Source organism: Molothrus aeneus, chromosome 3, assembly GCF_037042795.1.
Source record: "Molothrus aeneus isolate 106 chromosome 3, BPBGC_Maene_1.0, whole genome shotgun sequence".
In the NCBI taxonomy this organism is placed as follows: domain Eukaryota; kingdom Metazoa; phylum Chordata; class Aves; order Passeriformes; family Icteridae; genus Molothrus; species Molothrus aeneus.
This window is the reverse complement of record NC_089648.1, coordinates 45,303,624-45,323,506: the sequence shown is the minus strand read 5'-3', so window position 1 is coordinate 45,323,506 and position 19,883 is coordinate 45,303,624. Positions and strand designations below refer to the sequence as shown.

At 35.6% G+C, this 19,883-nt stretch overlaps 1 protein-coding gene across 1 annotated transcript in view; it reads right to left on the bottom strand.

Annotated features, from left to right (window-relative positions):
* FMN2 (formin 2) overlaps positions 1-19,883 on the bottom strand; it is a 152,869-nt gene that overhangs the window by 36,381 nt on the left and 96,605 nt on the right. Inside the window, exon 14 of the mRNA XM_066546802.1 lies at positions 13,375-13,467. Coding sequence (XP_066402899.1) covers positions 13,375-13,467 — 93 coding nt within the window. The remainder of the gene's footprint in view (positions 1-13,374; positions 13,468-19,883) is intronic.

The following is a 19,883-nucleotide window of genomic DNA, read 5'->3' as shown; positions in this document are numbered from 1 at the left end:
TATTATCCTAAGCTTATCAAAGCATGTTAGAATATCCCCATTTGAGCACAAGTTTCCTTTCAATTAAAAAAAAGAAAGCTATTGTGGTCCAGAGAAGAAGAAAAACAAAACAAAGCAAAACAAAACCAAGTTATTTCTGGTATCTATACTTTTGACAAATTAATAGAGAATTGGTATTACACAATGAAAAGAAACTGTAGAAACCTTGAATGGCAGAGATCCATGTAATAAAGAATTTTCTCTGAAGAATTTCCTTGTCATTTGTTCCAAATGCAATAATATTTTTAATCCTTCCTCATTTTACCAAAAAGATATTACACAGGTGAAAATCTAATTTGCAATGCTTTTGCATTACCATTTTTCTAGAAAGAAAAAGTTAAAGATACTATGAAAACAATTCTTCTTCCACAAGTCAACAGGTGGCACCAGTGAAAGAGAAAATATGGTATATGCACTCAGATCTGTCCCTGTCCAAAGAAAATAATCAGATGACTGCTTTTGCACTAGACACAGTAAACATCCAAGAGCTGTGGAAAATGGCTTGCTGAAGATATGCAGTGAAATCTAATTGGCAAGGGAAGAAAACCTCCTGTCATCAAAACAACAGAATTTTTACTATCCTGGATACCTGGCTACAATGGAATAACTATTAGATGTTGAAGCAGCTGGAGATTGTTATAACCTGTACATAGGGAATATTATCACCTGATATTAGTGGTTATATGTACTTTGCTCAGTAATAATCACCCCATTGGTAAACTACTTCAAATTATGTTTTCCTCTTTGACTAGGGGCAGGAAAAATTTAGTTAGGATGGATCCAGTTGAATTGTCCCAGAATGCATTATACTTCATCATTTCACTCAATATCATGCATCTATATTATCACTTCCTCCTCCAAAGCAGTTCATGACAGGTATAAAAAGAGGGCATGAAAGGCACTGGTTTGGCTTCTTCACTCTTGGCATATATCCTTTAAGTGCCAAATACCAGCTAAAAGTTGCCCACTTTGGAGGAACATTCAGGAGAGAAAAGTGCACTTCTCTGTTACAAAGACAACACCTATAACAGGTGACATGAAAAAAAATAAATTAGTTGCTATATCCAGTCCACAGTGATCACAACATAGTGATCATCAACAGCCAACACAGAAAAATTAGATAAATCCTGGGATACCATGGCAGCTGACTGTACCTGAGCACTCTCTTCTGCTTCTATAATTACTCTCTATCTTCAAGAAATAAGATTATTTCAAAAATATTATTTGATTTTCTTTGAAAAACATTAAAGAAATCTTGTAGTCATGCAGTGTCCATATCTGCTTTAATATAGTTTTCCAATCCATCAGCTAATATAGCAGTGACTGCTTGCAAGTTTTCTGATAGACGTAGGAATTTCTGCTTTTGGGTTAGTTTTCTTCCCAAATATTTTATTGGCTCATCATCTTTTCTAACACTCCCAGCTAAGAACTTGATTCTTTACACTAATTGCTGAAGTACATCCAAATAAACTGTTCCAAATCTATTAAAGACTATATAATACCAGGAAATACTAATCCCTCTATTTTGTGTAATACATTGGTAAGCAAAAGTAGCAGATTTATATGTTGGCCTTCACACACGGTATATATTGTAGGACTTTTCATGCAGCTTTGATAATCCTGAAGGCATATATATTCTGAAAAATTTACTCCAAATTTTATAGTTGAAAAATGACCTTAGGTCACATTGAAAAACATGGCCATCTCAAAACTCACAGCAATTTAGAGTCAAAGTGACCTCTAACAGATGAAGAGACCTTATCAACGGTTTACAACATCCACTGATTTAGTTATATTTTCCCTTTTTAGTTTGAAAGCATCTTTAATGCCTTCTTGTTGGATGACATTCCACTGTTTGCCTGCTTTTTCCATTAAGATACCTTCAGATTATTTAAAGTTGGTCTCCTTTTAGAGCGAGCTCTATACTTCCTAAACACTTTATATATTTGGTCAAAATTCAAGTACATTCCTTCCTCCCTACGTCATTGCTTACCAAGTGTGAGGACTGTACTATATCCAAGGCTCTTATATAAATTCTTTTAACTACAGGACATATGTATCTCTTCAAAAATTACTCACATCAGATGTCCTAATTTCTATTCTATCACTTTTTTTTTTTTAATTTGCTTAAATTTACTGCTTGGCGTTTTATAATTGGGGCATAAACTTGATTTCATGCAGTTCAAAATGAGCTTTCAAACCAGATCTCACAAATGAAGTCTAATTAACTGAATTCTCAAATCTTCTGTCCTTATCAGTACATACCCACATTCCAGAATGATACATGTCATTGTTTGTGTGTTTGCTCTTCCCATTCTTTTTTTGATTAGAGTCCTGCAAATGTTCCATATAGACATCTACAAAGGCACATATATGAATAACTATACTAAAGTGACCTATGCATTTATGAAAATGGGATGTATCTCACCAAACTGAATGTGAGAAATAGACAGAGGCATTTTAGAAAATGCTGGTCTTCAGAAGAATTGTAAAATTCGTTTTTCTGTAAATAGTATTTTGTTTTCAAGAAGCCTAGAAGATTAAATTAAATTAAAAGGGGCTCAAAGGCAAGGCTATAAACCATTGATTGACCACAAAATTGTTCCCTCTAACCTCAGTGGATCATTGTGGACGTTATGCTAAGTTCTCTGCAGAAATCAAGCCACACTGTGAATGAGGACAACTGCCAAGTATCCTCTCATTTTCAGTCCAAAAAACTTTCTCTGCTAGTCTCCTCCAAATTTAACCACTCTATCTTGTGAACTAAATCTGACTTTTAAAAAAGCTAATAACATGAATATATCTATTTTCTATACATACAGACCATTTTTTTCTGTGGACAGATATTGCAAAATAACATCTGTTGTCTCTATTATTAGCTGTTGTGATTTCCTTGTTTGAAAGTATGATATTTCACTATATCATCTCTTTCACAGGATTAAAAAAATCTAAAAAGAAATATTTGACTTACAACTTACTGGAAACCCAAGACATACAACTGTTTTAGACTAGGATTATTGCAATCCAATGTTATATACATATTATTAAAAAGCAGGAAAATTTATAGAAATCCTTTTTACTGAAAAAAATCCAAACAAATAAAAGAGAAAACAATCACTAATATTTGTACAAACCCTTGTTGGAGATTTACCAGGATCATTAAAGAGGATATATCTTCTTCCACACTGGTGATGGGTGAACAGTAGCTGAGGCTTTGAAAATATACCAAATATACAATATACCATTGGCAGAGGCACAATTTCCAAAAAGTCCCAACAAAACTAAACTAAGAACAAAATTGAGGGAAAATTACCTTTTTTCTTAAAAAGTGTATGGAACTTCAGGTAGTTCACCTGTCACTTCTGACCCAGCTTCATTAAGGCCTGAGGACCTGAGGTGCCTGACAGAGGCCATGAGGATACCTTTTGTAGGTATCTCAAGCATGTGACTAAGACAGAAGGAAAATGGATATAGAGAAAATTCTGGGTGAACTACCAGCACAAGCAAGAGCATGCAGTTACTCTGTCATTATCAGGGTCTAAGGTCCAAGTTTACAAGAGCTCTGTCAGTGCTTCTGAGAAAATTCCCTTATTCTCCTTGGTAGTACATATACTTTTAAACACCCTCAGGAAACACCAAAATAACACTTTTTTTTTGGCAGCTAGCATACTATTCAAGACTTTGTTTTGAAAAACCTTCAAACACCAAAGCAGAATAGCAAATACACCAGAATCAATAGAAAGTTCTTGAGAAAAGTTTCTTTCTTCCCCTCCCCCTCTACCCCTACTCCCTTTTAGACTTTAATTTGTTTTGACTCAATTTTTGGACTTTGTTGGTTTTGTTCTCTTCGCATGTTTTATTTAGTGTGGTTGGGCATCAGTAGCACTAGGAAGAATTAAGCCATTTTGGATGGTCACTATCAAAAAGGAAGTGGGTTTTGGGGAAGACTGAAAAGTTAGACAATCATTAATTTTTAAATAACAACAGGGGCTTGTGCTTAGTGGCTTTGTGAAAAAAATAGCATAAGACTCAAGCTGAGAATTGAATCTGAAGTATGCAAGGGATTTGATGAGAAAAATAGACTCAAAGCTAGCAACTAATAAGAATTATCAATGCCCTCCATGTATAAATGTACTAGATAAGCATAATCACACAACAAGCTGACCTTTTGGTGCCTATTCAGAAAGTATTCCAAGTAGACCTTGCAAGTCTACTCAAACTGCCTTCAAACACCCTGACAGAGCTTTTGTTCCACCAGAAGTTTTTGTTGTTGGTTTGTGGTATGATCTTGACCCAGTGATTACTGTCTGTAGTCACCGTCTGGCCCCAATCCCTGTTGCAATTTAAGCTATTTCTGCTGAACCAGTTTCAAAGAGCTATAAAGAGCTATGAGTAAGGAGATGCATGAAACTGCCATCCCTTCTGATCTCCCGATCTCTCTTAAGGGAATATCACATCTTCTCAGGTAATTGAATACAGGAATGCATCTGAGTAATCTCAGATGGAAGGCAACAAGAATCCTTTCATCTGTTTGTCTATGTCCTAAATATTTTTTCTTTTTTCCTCTCTTTTTATTTAAAGTGTTAACTAGTATTTGTTTATAATTAGCTATGAATGTGCTTTCCAGTAACTTTCAAGTGGAGCCAGTTTTTTTTTTTTTTCAACAGATACAAAGCCTTTTCAATGACTCATTAGAGCTGTGTTACTATAGTTTTGAGACTTTCTATTTACACCAAAAACAGATCTAAGTACATTTGGATGGCTGATTATCAGGTAAATTCAGTCTAAGAAATCTTTACAAGAGTATAAAGCAGGATTTCTTCTGGAAATCTTATCAAGAGTCTTACATCCTTCCATACTTCCTATGACAAATTCATAAAAGGTTGTAAGCATGAAGAATACCTATTTCCCCTCCCCCATTTTGTGAGATTTTTATGCATACAGATAAGAGAACTGTTAAATAGAACATTTAAATTTAAACACTCAGACCCCAATTTCTTGAATATAACTTGGGATAGAGCATCCAATATGCTGAATATTTTTCTAATGGTATTATTATTACTTTTTAAACCTATGATCAGATAAATACATAAATATTTATATTGATTTGAGCCTAATATACTTCCTTATGATGTTATACCCTCGCACAACAGGAATACAAATTATATGCTAGCTCCATAGATTGTGAGCAAGATTTATAGAAGGACAACTTAAAACTTCATTGAGTATGCAAGGGCAGAAACTTGAACTTCCTTAAAAGTTAAAAAAAAAAATTAAACTTAATAGTCTATAAAAGGAGCTTTACTTTTGGTTCAGTATTCATCAGCAAGTGGTCCAACCACATTGCCAAAGTTGCAGAAAGCAAAGGCAAGGACTGAGAGAATGAAGGAGAAGATTGGGATTGAGACTAACGAACCTGAAGGTACACAAGCTCATGGGACCTGATGAGATTCATCCATGCCAGAAGAAATGGCTAAGCCACTATCCATCATATTTGAGAAATTGTGGCTGTCCAGTGAAGTTTCCAGTGACTGGAAAAGTGGAAACACAACCCTCCATTTTAAAAAGGGAAATAAGCAAGCTCTGGGGAACTACAGCCCAGTCAGTCTCAAGTCAGTGAGAGGCAAGGTCATGGAGCAGATTATCCTGAAAACTCTGCTAAGGCAAATGGAAAATTAGAAAGTTATTGGTGACAGCCAGTATAGCTTCATAAAAGTGCAAAGACTGCCTGACAAATTCAGTGGCTTTCTATGATGGGGTTCCAGTGCTGGTGGGTAAGGGAAGAGTACTGATGTCATCTGCCTGGAATCATACAAAGCATTTGACACTGTCCCACATGGCATCATTGTCTCTAAACTGAAGAGACACGGGCTTGACACATGGGACACTAGGTGGACAAAAAACTTGCTGATGTTCACACTCAGAGACTTGTGGTTAACAGCTCAATGTCCAAGTAGAAAGCAGTGACAAGTGGAATGACTCAGAGATTAGTTTTGGGACTTTTAATAGCACTTTTTAACAGCCTTGTCAGAGACATGGACAGCGGGATTGAGGGCACACTTGCCAAGTTTGCCAAAGACGCCATGTTGTGTGGTGCAGTCAAGACCACAAAAGCTTTGTGGTGTTAGGAAGGGATACCATCCAGAGAGACCACGACAGGCTTGAGAGGTGGGCCTGTGTAAACCTCACAAAGTTCAACAAGGCCAAGTGCAAGGTCCTGCACCTCAGTCACATCAATCCTAAGTACAAACACAGGTTAGGCAGAGAACGGTTTGAGAACAGACAAGAGGAGTAAGACCTGGGGGTGCTGCTCGATGAGAAGCTCACCATGACTGGGCAATGCATGCTCACAGCCCCAAAAGCCAACCATGTTGTAGGCTGCATCAAAAGCAGTGTGGCCAGCAGGTGAAGGGAGGTGATTCTCTCCCTCTATTCTGCTCTCGGGAGACCCCACTTGGGGTGCTATGTCCAGCTCTGGGGTCCCCAACCTAAGCAGCAACCTTTTGGAGCAAGAACACAGAAAGTGATAAAAAGGCTGGAACTCCTCTCCTATGAAGACAAGAGAAAACAAGGCTTTAGGACTGCCATACAGTACTTAAAGGGGGCTTACAAGAGAGTTGGTTAGGAACTTTTACAGGGACATTTAGCAATAGCACAAGGGGAAATGGATTCAGACTGAAAGAAGGTACATTTACATTAGAAACAATGAATAAATTCTTCACTGTGAGGGCAGTGAGACATTGGAACAGGTTGCCCCTAGAGTTTGTGGATGTTCCATCCCTGGAAGTGTACAGGGCCGGGTTGAATGGGGCTCTGCACAACCTGGTCTAGTGGAAGATATCCCTGTTCATGGTAAGGGGTTGGAACTAGATAATTTTTCAAGTCCCCTCCAATCCAAACCATTCTATAATTTGTCAGCCTTAGAAGGATGACATCTCCTGTCAGCTGAATTAAGGGAGAGAAAATTGGGACCCAAATACAACATTTTAAAAAACTCTGAAACATAACAACAACCAAAAAAACCCCAGAAAATCACTCCAACATACTTAGTTATGTATTTTTTAGCAGCTACTCACTGTAATGTTGTCATGTCACATTCACACAAGTAAAATACATTGTATTTTGTGTGCAGCTTTTACCTCCTCACACGATGTTCCCTGCTACTGATATTAAGTCCTATGCTGCTTAAAAGTCTCATTCAGGACTAGGCAGGAAACAGATGTGAAGTTAGACAGCATACCTATGACTAAATATATGTCCTCAGGTACAGTAAAGATCCAGCAAGAGAATTGTTCATCTGTGAGCCTGGACTTCACAGTGCTGAAGAACATATGCCATTGTGATTAGGGCTCATGAAGGACCTAAGTGCTCTTAAGCTTTAATATCCTCTTATTTTTCATTCTCCATCCCAGGAACTATGTAATGAAAAAATTTTATTTGATTACATTTTTACTGGAGAAGAGATTTAAAATGTGAGTTTTCAGCCTTCTCCAACTATCCAAAAAGTCTTTGGCAATTTTTTTTCAGAAGGCATTTTTTTCATAGTCTTTTGCATTGGATGACTTGTACCATGCTATTCTGATACTCATATATTGATCTGTTCTCATGTGATGACAAAATACCTTTTTTAACTCTACCACATCTGTGCTGTCTGAAACCACTGTGATGCCTACAAAAATGATTATATGAGATCCTGTGCCAAAGGAATAAAACAGCTGACAACCCCAGTCTAAAAGTTTGGTCTTTCATGGACTTTGAAGCAAGGAAAGGCTAATTCAGTGAAGCCTGTCTAGTGTTGCAAATACAACACAATCTGAATTAGGATCATTATGTAAAAATGCACACCAATGGAGGTGCTGACATCTGAAGTAGGAACAAGTTTATATCATGCTGACGGTTAAACTATTTATCAGCATTAAGATGTCAGTGTGAGATTACAAGAATACTTTCAGGACAAAAAGAGCAAGTTTTAAAAGCTCCTTCAATAATTCAACAAAAAGAATATTAACAGAAAAATGCAAACATTTATGAAATTAAACTGCTTAAGTTGAATTCCTGCATCTTAGTTCTAATGAGTTTATGTTGCTTGCCCTTCATATTCCTCCAACATTTTATTCTCAAAGGAAAAAAAGTATTTTTTAGATATTACTAATGAGAATATTTTGGTAATCACAATAATATTTAAAGTGAGTGTCTCCACATAAATTACTAATATCCAACCTCTTAATGTTCTGTGCAATTTTTTAAAGAAAAACAAAAACATATTTATTCATATATCTTCCTAATCATGCTTCAGTCATATTTTCCTCAAATCATTTTTAGAAAAATTATGAACTACTGCTATGTTCTCCCTTATATTTATCAAATTATAAAAACAATATTTAAAGAAAATGAAACCTGCAAAATCAATCATTCTGGGTTAGAAAAGGCCAGAATTCAGATTACCATAGCAGCACTCATTTTGCAATCATCTACAGTATTTCTGGAGCCAGGAACTTAACCCAGACATCCAAAATTCAGTCTGATGCTTTAGTCTCATTCACAATCCATCATTTGATGGTGCATAGCCTTTTGGTACTTGACCTAAGAGAACAAGTCATGACCAACTATCTGGTTGCAGCTACAGTGATAAATAGAACTCACTGTGATTTATACATTCCTTTAGTAACAGTTTGGAAACTGGGTTCCTGAAAGCTCTTCCAGGCAAAAGAAGGAGGTAGTTACAGACAGTTCAACCAACAGGACAATTTTAGCATCTTTATTCTGTAAGATCACCAGGATGTGACTAGAATTAATGTTTGGAGAAGAGTCTATATTCTTGGGTCCAGCAGAACAAAACCTGGTGCTTGTATTCATTTACAATAGCAGAACTGCAGTTTTGCAAATTTAGACTAGAAGGAACCAAAGACTGAATGGCTACCCTGTAGTCCAAAACTTAAAATCACACTGGAATAATTCTTATTGCTTTTAAATGAACTAGCCAAACATCAGAAAATTTTGTTTTTACTTCTGCAAACAATGCTTGTACTTCTCCCACAGCATAATGTTTTTTTCTAAAGTCTAAAATGAATTATATTGGCTTGGCTTCTTAATATGATGTAGGATGATTTGTTCAGATTTAAAGTCTGCAACATTTTCACAATTTATAGAATCTCAGTGGAAAAGCTGTGATTTCAACATACCGAATCTTCCCACTTCCCAAAAAAGACTTGCTATTCTGAGGGAGTGATGGCTGCTACCTCCTGCTGTGAGTCTCCTGCTTTATCAAGCTGACAAGAACGCACAGCCAAGACAGCACCTCAACAGCAGACACCCAGAGACTGCTTTTCACTGCAAACTTAACCACAGTTAAAATCTGAGGACTACGAATCATTTGTGGTTCATGCACACACAATTCTTTCAGTTTGAGCTGTCTAACCTGTCCAGTGAGGACAAGGCTAAAGGATTACTAACTGCTAAAGAAATTCCTCTACAAACCTTGTGATAATTAGTACCCTCAGCATTTCCCCACTGTCTCATGTCAGACTCATTTTCACCAGAAAAAGAAGTGATTTCTGAAACTTTCCAAGCTGGTAGATGTGATCGCTCATGTACTTGCACCCCTATCTATCCACAGGTGCATATGGAACAATGGAGACAAGGTTCCAAAACACTGCTTTGCTTTCAGTCTCTCTCATTCAAATTGTGACAACTTGTGAGGAATAACTCAAAGACAGAAAATGTGACTATATATGCTATATTGGGAACATGCAAATTTTAAATTCCTACTGTTTGGTATGAATAAATTTTCATTGGAAAGGACAAATTTTACTAAATTTCACAGTTATATATTACATGTTGGAAATGCTTAGGTAAATAGCAATAAAAAACTAAATAAGAAAAAAAATTATTTTGAAAAGTTTTGTATTTTCTGACTACTTATCTTCAATATCCTTTGTTGAAGCAGATTTTCCACTTTTTTTTTTTTATTTTTCCCTTTTTAAATTGTATGGCTATGGTGAAGTTCAGAAAAAAAATTGACATTCATAAGAACACGACAACCATATCATACATTTGAAGATTGCAGCATGTGCACTCAAAAAGAGAACATAAAAAGAAAACAAGGAGGAGAAAACATGGAAGAAAACAACCTGGATGAACAGAGAGAATTTTTCTGGAGGTTTTGAAGCACACAGACCCTCAAAAATCCAGTGCATAGGATAAATCATGCTTGCCAATATCCACTAAGCCAATGTAGAAAGAAAAGCACAGGTAATTTAACTTCCTGCTAAGTATATTGATCACTATAAGAATGATCATGAAGTCCCTCAAGAAAGGACTAGCATCCTGTCACTAATTTGCACACTTTAATGCACATGCTGGCTGTTTACCCTACTGACTTGGATAGCAAGGTAAATACTGAACAGCCTTCATCACGTGTACCACTACAACTTTAATCTAAAAAATTCATTATTCTGAACGCATTCTTGCCTCTTTCCCTTCTTTAGCTTTCAAATGAAACTATCTTTACAATCAAGCTAGAGATATACAACCTTGTTTTGTCTCTGATGAATCTAATAAAAGTGTTAACATTAAAAAACTACTTTTCAATTAATAGATAATTAGCAACAATCAGCTAGACTAGTTGCAGTAAAATAACTCAAAGTTATCTAGCTGTGTGTGGCAGTTACTATTCTTATAAAGCATTGCCTTTCTAACCCCTTGCCAAGGATATTTAATTTGGTATCCAAGTGTGGGAAAACCATTTTCCATTTTAGCTGCTTGCAACACGTATAAGTGAATATGCTGTAAGTAACTAGCTCCTTTGAACTTTTGGGTCCCATTATGCACACAAGTTATCTACTCTGAAAAGGCATCATATAAACATGCCAAATAATTCAACCTTATGAAAAATGCTTTTCATCTGAATTATAAGTTAAAACTTTTTCTGACTTTAGAGAAACTGGAACTTGAAAAGATAAAAACCTAAAGCTTGATTTTTCTTTGCCCAGAGCATATGTTATATAAACAAAAATCCCCAAAAGGTGCCAAGAATTGTCCCTCTGTTTTTCTAAATGATCACGTGTGCAGTCTAGCTGAAAAGACTCATCGATTATGTCTACACAAACAACAAAAGCCCCTAGAAAAAATATCTAGATCAAAAGCTTGTCAAACACTGAACAGGAAAGAGAAATCCTGCTTTAAACATGGCCTCTTTCAAGTCGGAATTCAATCCCATGAAGTAAAAACAAAGGATTTCATAATGAAAGGTATTTAAATTACTTTATTTTTGGAACTTAACCAGGGATTCTTTCTTGCTATATGTTAGCCTTTGTCTTTCTTACATTAGGACAGAATTCTGCATAATAGGCCCTACTATTTAAAAAAAATGTAGAAATTGTTTAGTCACACTTTACTGTGTTCACAATATACATTTCCAATTATTTTCATCAACATGAGATAGTGATATTGTTACTGACATTATGGGTTTCTCCTTTTGTTAACCACACAACAATATACACTATTAATATGGGAACACAGCAGACCTCCTAAAGGATGCGATGGATATACCTTTTTCTTTTCTTTTTCCTCTCTCTCCTGAAGTACAGAGGAAAGGAAAGGAAAGGAAAGGAAATTGCACATCACATTCACAAAGGAAATTGCATATCTTTGCAAAACCAGATCATTATACAGCATATATAAAATTATATTCAGGAAAGTCTAGCCAGAAATCATAAAATAAGCATAAGTATAAAGTTAGATACTTTAAAAAAATATGGTTTCTAAAAGGAAAAACACAATTTTAACAAATTTTACTTCTGCTGAAACAGAATCATATAATCATAGAATGGTTTGGGTTGGAAGGGACCTGAAAGATCATCTAGTTCCAACCCCCTGCCATAGTCAGGGACACCTTTCACTAGACAAGGTTGCTCAGAGCTCCATAACCTGGCCTTGAACACTTCCAGGGACAATCCCCATGTTTGATTTCCTACTCTGTTAATAAGGTTAAATGACATGATTTACAGTATGCCAACAGTGATATCTTGCAGACAAACTTGTGATTTGAAAGTCCCCTATCTATACATAAAAACTATAATATGAACCTAAAGCAAAACACTTGCTACATGTTCAATCGTACCACTACTGAAATATTTGTATGCCATATATTCATAACCAGAATTCAGCTTGAAATTGGTTCATACCTACTAGTGCTGGAGACAACACCCTGTTTGCCAGACTTTTAGAAAACATCAGTTCATATTTGATGATTAAAAATATTGGGTGTGCTCAATTTATTCCCCGTAATTGAGAGTCCTGTAGCATGGATCAGCACATGTGTAGCCTGGTTCAGTCCCCTCCAACCCAAACCATTCTGTGATTCCATAGGTATTCCACTTATAACATTTGGACAGATAGTCATCTTGGATACTCTAACCAGGAAGATATACAAGCATATCTGACAGGCCTCTCAAATACAAATCACATTCAGTTAATAAACATTTCTAGATATGGTAGCTGTAGGTTAATGAGTTGATAAATCAGCACTAGAATCAGAATTCTCACCTAATGCCTGTTCAGGAGACAACAGGTCTTTGATTATAAAAGCAAGTATCAAAGCAGAAAAATGCACAGAAAAATGCACAGAAAAATGTTAAAATTATGTTGGTATACTCATCAGGGTATTTTAACCCAGATGCATTGAATTCTGACTTGTACTAAAAAGCAAATTGGTTGATGCAGAGTAGAATTTCAAGAGATGCTCTGACATGCATTAGTGAAAACCCAAAGTTATCCATATTTCCTATAATCTCATCAAAGAAAAGTCTAGTAAACCATAGTCTATTCATTTTAAAAGTGTTTTTCTCCTAATATGCAGGATGCCAGTTGATCCTGGATATTTTTAATATATTTTTTATTGCAGTGTTATTCATTAATCACATCCAAATATTTCATATGGGTTTGCAGTATATCTGAAAAACCTTTAACTACTTTTGTTATGCTTATTCCATGTTTTTGGCACATACAAAAGAATTATCTCATTGGAATTAAGTTAATGAAACAAATCCAGCTTCAATAATTTTTCAGGGAACAAAGGCTGTAAATTTGTTTTCTACTGGAATGTTGAACTTAGAAGATCACACACTCAAGCCAATAGCATTGGAGAGTGAGTCACCTATAGTACAAGAGAACAACTTTGCAAATCTTTTAGAACTGTGTGGCATCTGATCAAACTAATCCATGTCTTTCTATGATGCCAAAATAAACAGTCCCTTTCCCACAATGTATAAACATTGTTCCCATAACTTTCCTTTGAAATGTCATGAAAAGGTTAAGTGATGTTTCATTATTTACCTTGACTAATGAATTGCTCCATGTTGTCTTTGAAGGGCTGTAGGTGCTCTTCTAGTGATAGCTGATAAACTTTTGCTGCTTCTGTCTCACATGCTGAAATTGGAGTCACAGATTAGTTTAGGATGACACATCATAGCATGGATCTGCATACTATAAGAAAAGACACTTTAATTCATATCCAGGGAAACCACTGGAATATGTGCCTCAAACACACTGCAAGTACAAACATTATGATAATAGAGTAACGAAAAGTCATGTTCCCAGTAAAATATTTTTATATGCAGATAATTTGTGGCCAGTGTGTGAGTTTAAATAAGCGGTAGCAAAAAATTAACAAAAGTATCCAATGGTTTTGAGGGAGAAAGACAAAGTTAAAGGGCAGAATTGTATGGGAACAAAATTAAAAACTCAGATTCCAGGCTGTATTGATATACCTGCCCCCAGGTAATAGTGCCTGAATTAAATAAGGTGCAGATGCAAAACCTGCACCAAATAGTAGCAATGACCTTAATTTAGGGAGTTAAGCCAGATGAGGCCTTGATACTTGATAAAAACACAGATGTGGTGAAGAGTTCCACATTTTTCAAAAGTAAAAGAGAAAAGGACTAGAGTGAAAGATTGTAAGAGCACTCATGGCTCAAAGTCTCTGAGAGAACTTGAACAAGAACAGCTTGCTTCTTATTGGACTAAAAACGAAGACAGAGAGTCTGGAGCCTAAAGAAGCCCTGACACAACGATTATTTGTGGGTAAGGTGTTACCTTCACACTTCCGAGCTAATTTAATTTGGGTTAAGAGAAGAGCCAAGACTTTAATTTCAGATGAATGTTGAGCTCCAATTTCCACCATAAGGGAAATCTTTTTAGGCTGTGACAAGCTCCTATCATTCAACAGAAATGAATCCTCCTTGATTCTGTCTCAGAATTTCCAGTTTAAGTGCATACATTCCGAAACATGCATTTCCTTGCTTTCTGTAATTTGTCACTAGAATATAAAGCCCCACTATTCATATGAGCCATTGCTATTCCTCATTGTAACTGAAGAATTCAGAGTGTTGATCTTGATGAAAGCAGTACAAAATACCAGTTCCCAGTATTTCTTCCCAAATGAAGAAGTAAGATACTGAGTAAATGCTTGTGTCAGAAGGTATTTAATAACTTCTAAGCAACATGGAGAAAAAAACATGGGGGAAAAAAAAAGTATGTGAGAATACAAACAGCCTTCTAAATGTAATATTTTTTATCCTCAGCTTCAAACTCAAACACATTTATCTCCATGAAGCTGCTCAGCTAAACATTCCAAATATTAAAGGAATAGATTGGCAAAGGGCATCTGCTGTGATGACTTTGCAACAAAGTTTTGTCTAAAGCAAAAGCTTGTCTGATTATTCTTAACTGACTCAAAACCTGGTTTTATGTTCCCTATTCTCACGTTTAGTTATTCTCTCATTTTAGCAGATATATATACACAATTGAAAAACTTAGGCAAAGTTAGCAAATCTTTAAAACTCCATTTGCTTCCAGCAGATTTTAAATTTTCTTATACTGAAGGAATTGAAAAGTATTCAAGGCACCACAAAAGAGACTCATATAGGCAGTCACAAAAGCCAAGCACTAGGTAGAAACTGATGTCACAAGACTGAATTACCCAAACAGGAATAGAGATACTTTTTGTTACTTTAAAGCAAGGTGAAGGTTTCAGTATCCTCTTGTCTCAAATTATGCACTTGAGACCTTCCAAAGATCTCAAATCCTAAACAGAAGTCGGCAAGGGCAGAGACACCTTTCCTCCAGCTCTCTAAATCAATTTTGACCTATAAGCAATACATAAACGATGGCAAGGACCGATAGTACATTTAATTTCATCTCCTCTCAAGATCATATGCTGCAGAGAGCTGTATGCCATTTTTCACAGAAGCAATCAGAATGGATTCTTGTGGGCAATTCAAACTGGTAGCTTTTTTGCCCATACATACATATGTGTCTCAAATGCTTCTCACCTGGAAATTGATGTGAGATTCTGTGCTCAAAACCAGTTTAGAGATTTAAACAAATTGTAATTTCAGCTGTATCCAGTATCTCAAGAATTCATCTCATTCTCTATTTCTGTGTTAAAATACAATTAATTGCATTTTTTCAAGCTATTGTGTTAGCTTGCTCATCCTATATTTTTGTTTTATTTTTATTTCAGGTCAATTTAGTAAAAACATATAAAGTTTCACAACAGCCAATATCACTTAAGAGACATCTATATGGAAAAGGAAAGTGACAAAACACTCTGTGCTTCACACTAACATTTTCAGTAAGTGATTGTGGTATGTGATGCAAAATGCACTCAGTCTCATTATCTGAAATAGTTACTTTACCTTTCTGAAAAGGAGAAAAAAAAAGTTTTCAACATTCATACTATCTGTCTAATGCATATTTTCCAGCTGGTTCTGTTGGATACCTAATTTTAGCCCCTGGAAGCACAAATCTCTTCTAAATATAAAAGATTTCTATTTGAACAAACTGGGTGACTAGATGGCCAGCTGCTCCTCAGGCTTACTGCATTTTCTTTGGCAAGTATAAAAATGGGCAACGGGAGTTTTCTTTTCAAACCCCCAAAATATAAAAATTTAATGAAAAATAAAAGCAAACAAACAAAAACCCCACACTGAACATAAAAACCCAACCCATAAAAAAATAAAAGCAAGCAGACTAATGAATTATGCAGGATGAGTAATTAACAGATCCCTTAAGCTGTTTTTGTTAACTAATTCAGAAACTGCATACTTATCTAAAGAAGTCTTCTAGAAGTCAGGTGGATTTTCAAGATAGTTTAAGATATTTGAGAGCACGCCTTTAATTGAGACTTGCTAGACTGTTTGTATTAAAGTTTTTATGGAAGCTTTGAAATTATGTCCCTAATTTTCTAAGGTTCTGAGTACTCAGGCTGCCATAGGAGATGTGGCTGTGTCCTACTTGTCCGAAAACTACAGAACAACTTTATCACGCCTTTCTCAACTTCCTCAGTGCTTTCTGGATTCCCTACAACTGCAACCTGTGACTTTAAAAGAAAGTTTAGACTTTATCTAAAGGAAACAATGCTGGCCTCATCAAAAGACACACTCTGATGAACCCAGCCACAAATACAGAAAGAGCTCTTAATTTTCTTCTATTTATTTTTTTTGGAATTGTAATGACTTACACTAAGAACTGCTGAGTCTTCAAGGGCTTCCATAGACAGCTCCTTGTTTGGAGTATTAAGGACAGTAAAATATGACTCACAGATTGACTGAAAGCCTGGCTTTAGTTTACATCTGGTTTAGGTTTAGGAATCTGCATGCGGCATAGCTGCAGCAATTAACCCTTTCAGTGATAACAGAACAAACAGATAGAATTTGTGGTTGTACAGTTGTTAATGAGTAGGCAAATGTAAAGATTTAATTTGGTTAAAATAATACCTGTTTCTGTAAAGGTAAGTGATAGAGATAACTGGAGGACTGACCCAAACTAGTACTGTTGCTATATTATTTTGCTATTAGTTACCTTGAGTGATTTGGCATTATTTTATAAAAAACTGAAGGAATTTTTTAACCAGAATATGGATCTATGGATCATAGAAAAAAAATAAAGAATCTATTTCTTAATTGGGAAATATCTTCATTCACATTTGTAGCAAACCTATTAACAGAGAATGACAAAACCACAAACATTTCAAATTCTGAATGTTTTTGATGATGCAATTCAAACTCTAAAGAATAAAATTTTTTTCTCATTTCAATTCTCTCTACTTCAGCTCTGCCTTGTCTTGAAACTTGAAATACCAGTGTAAAAGAGCATTAAAAATTTTTTTGGGAAATCTCTTAGGATATTCTTTATTTCACCAAACTTTAGTTTTTTAAAAGACAGATCAGCAGATTAGGCTCAAGGCCTTTCCTTAACTGGAAAATTTATCAATCCTTAGATTGTCCCTCTCCTTTAGGAGAGGACAGTCAAATTTAGAAGAGCAATCCCTTCCCTTTCCTCCACCTGAAGTGGGGCCCTAAATAGATTAAAGCTGCTCAAGTTTGTTAATTGAAGTTGCTATTAATACCACTCTAACTTCTGATCAAGAAGTGGCATTGGAACATTGCTAGAGTCTTAGATCCATAATCAGAACTATGATGGAACACAGTCTCGAGAATATGAAATGATACCAGGATACATGTGTGTGTGTGTGAGAGAGAGGGGGGCAAATAGAATGCTGCAATTTTTTTTTTAACTTTAGTCTGAAAGCATTAATATTACTTATTAAAGAACCAGTAGTGGATGCAATCTTACTTTGCAAAGTAAGCCCTGCACCCCAGACACAGATTTGACCACGAAGAGGAAAATTCCATCTGAAACTACAGCTTGACTGAACTCTCAGGGTTGGGAACTCTTTCTAGTATTGAGGATAAACTTTATTGAGGCAAGAGGAATGACTAGCAAGCCTGTTGCTGTCCAAACTCTCTGAATTGCACATTGACACCATCCCAAATACAACCTTTGAAAGCCTTTTTATTGCACAAGATGGTACTTGCAATGCTCTTATTCACACAGCAGGTGTTAAACACAAGAGCACATAACAGCTCTACAGCTAGCAGGTCCAAACTGAATAGATAACTTTAGGTGACTGTAAGAAGCACTGAAAAAAATAGGGAACATGTATTTTTCCAAGATACTCCAGGACTTTTCTTGGAACATACTTTTAAGATACAAAGTGTTCTGCAAATGCTTAACACTTTATAAACATTCTCAGTCACATTTATTCCAAATCAGGGAGATGTACTGGGCCACACAGTCTAGCTTCTTTTGGATGGAGAATTTTCAATGAGTTGTAAACACTCAGAATAGGAAAAGAAAGCATCACTACAAAAATAATGTTTAATTATGATAATTATTCCTTGTAGTCACTTTCCAATCAAATATATTAAATATGACATTATAACATATAAACAAGTACTGAATTCAACTCAGTTTCATAGCAATCTGCATTTCATTGTACTATTAATCTCTTCTTCTAGTCAGATTTACTTTCAGCCTGACATTGTTTCTAATTCCCTTTTAGCTGAGCTTCAGTGAAAGTTTTGCAATAAGTGACAAGTGATGAATTAGTTTCTGATTAGCAAGAATAAACTTAATGTTATGAGGCTAGAATGCTAATGTGTAGCCAAAGAATAGCTTCTAAACATTTTTAACTTGCTATAATTCTATAACTCACAATGCCATTTTAGTGTTCTAGTTCTTTCCTAAACCAAATATGTCTGGAAGAATTTCATCCACATCCACTGTGGATTTGGGCTACAAATCCAACGTTCTCCTAAATCAAAATTTAACCTTAAGAGAGTGTCAGAGCAAAGAGGGTTAGAATCTTGATTGATTTAATACATGTTTTCCACATCTTTCTGCTCTAGCTGGAGCACTCTGAAGTGTCTAGAAAAACATACTGATACTAATAGTTATATAACAGAGGTCCTAATCAGTGAGTGTCACACACTGCTCCTGTGACCCTGGATGCCCAATTTTCTTTACATGGTGAGTTGATTTAAGTCATGTGGCAAGTGCTAAAGTTTCTTCTGTGGAATGACATAGGAACAGAAGTCATTGCTTGGCATGACTGCATCAAGGAACATTGCTGACAGCCAGGAGAGATCAAAAGCAGATCAAGTTGCTTAACAAACTATATGTCACTGAAGTAAAAAAGGCTAAAGTGGGAATCCTGGAGAGCTGTGAAATCTAGGAGCAACAGATGGAGCCAAACTCACTTGGTTTGTTAGTAAGAGGATCTACTTGTTCTTTGGTCTTCTATCTTACAAAAAAAATCTGGTATATAATTGTTATCCTTTGGATCTGTATTATTTAAAAAAAACCAAATTTCTCTTTTATTCATCTTGGAACAGGCTCATGGCATGCTTCTAAAACTCCTTGGGACTTGCACTTTTAATCTGAAATACTAGAGGAGTAAAATCTGAAATTTTCCAAAATTTGACAAACTGCCAAGGCATAGAGTACATAAACACTAGAAAATGGACAATAGCCTTGATAGTCAAAAGGGAAGAAAGCGTAGAAGTTTGAACAAGTCCTGTTTCTTTTTAAGCAGTCAGCATAATAACTCTAATACAAACATAAACCCAAACTCCAAACTGCAAAAGAACACATTAACAAAATTATTTTACAGAATCATGAAGATTATTTATATCTGCATGTCTCTGTGTATACTACATCTTTAGATGGAAAAACAGAGCAGTACTAAAATGAACTGCTATTGTTACAGCTATGAATCCTTTTTTTTTTAATAATAACTGTCCTCTTCTTTGTGGGTATTCTGTTGAGTTTTTTTAAATGAAATTTACCTTTGAATAATGATCATGAAAATTTTCTAAGACAGCAATAGAATATCTGCAGAAGACTTTTTTCTGGGTGAATCAATACCTTCTTCCCACACTGTAATAAGCATGATCCCACTGCATGGTATTCAGCGTATTTAAAACTAACATTAAACTGTT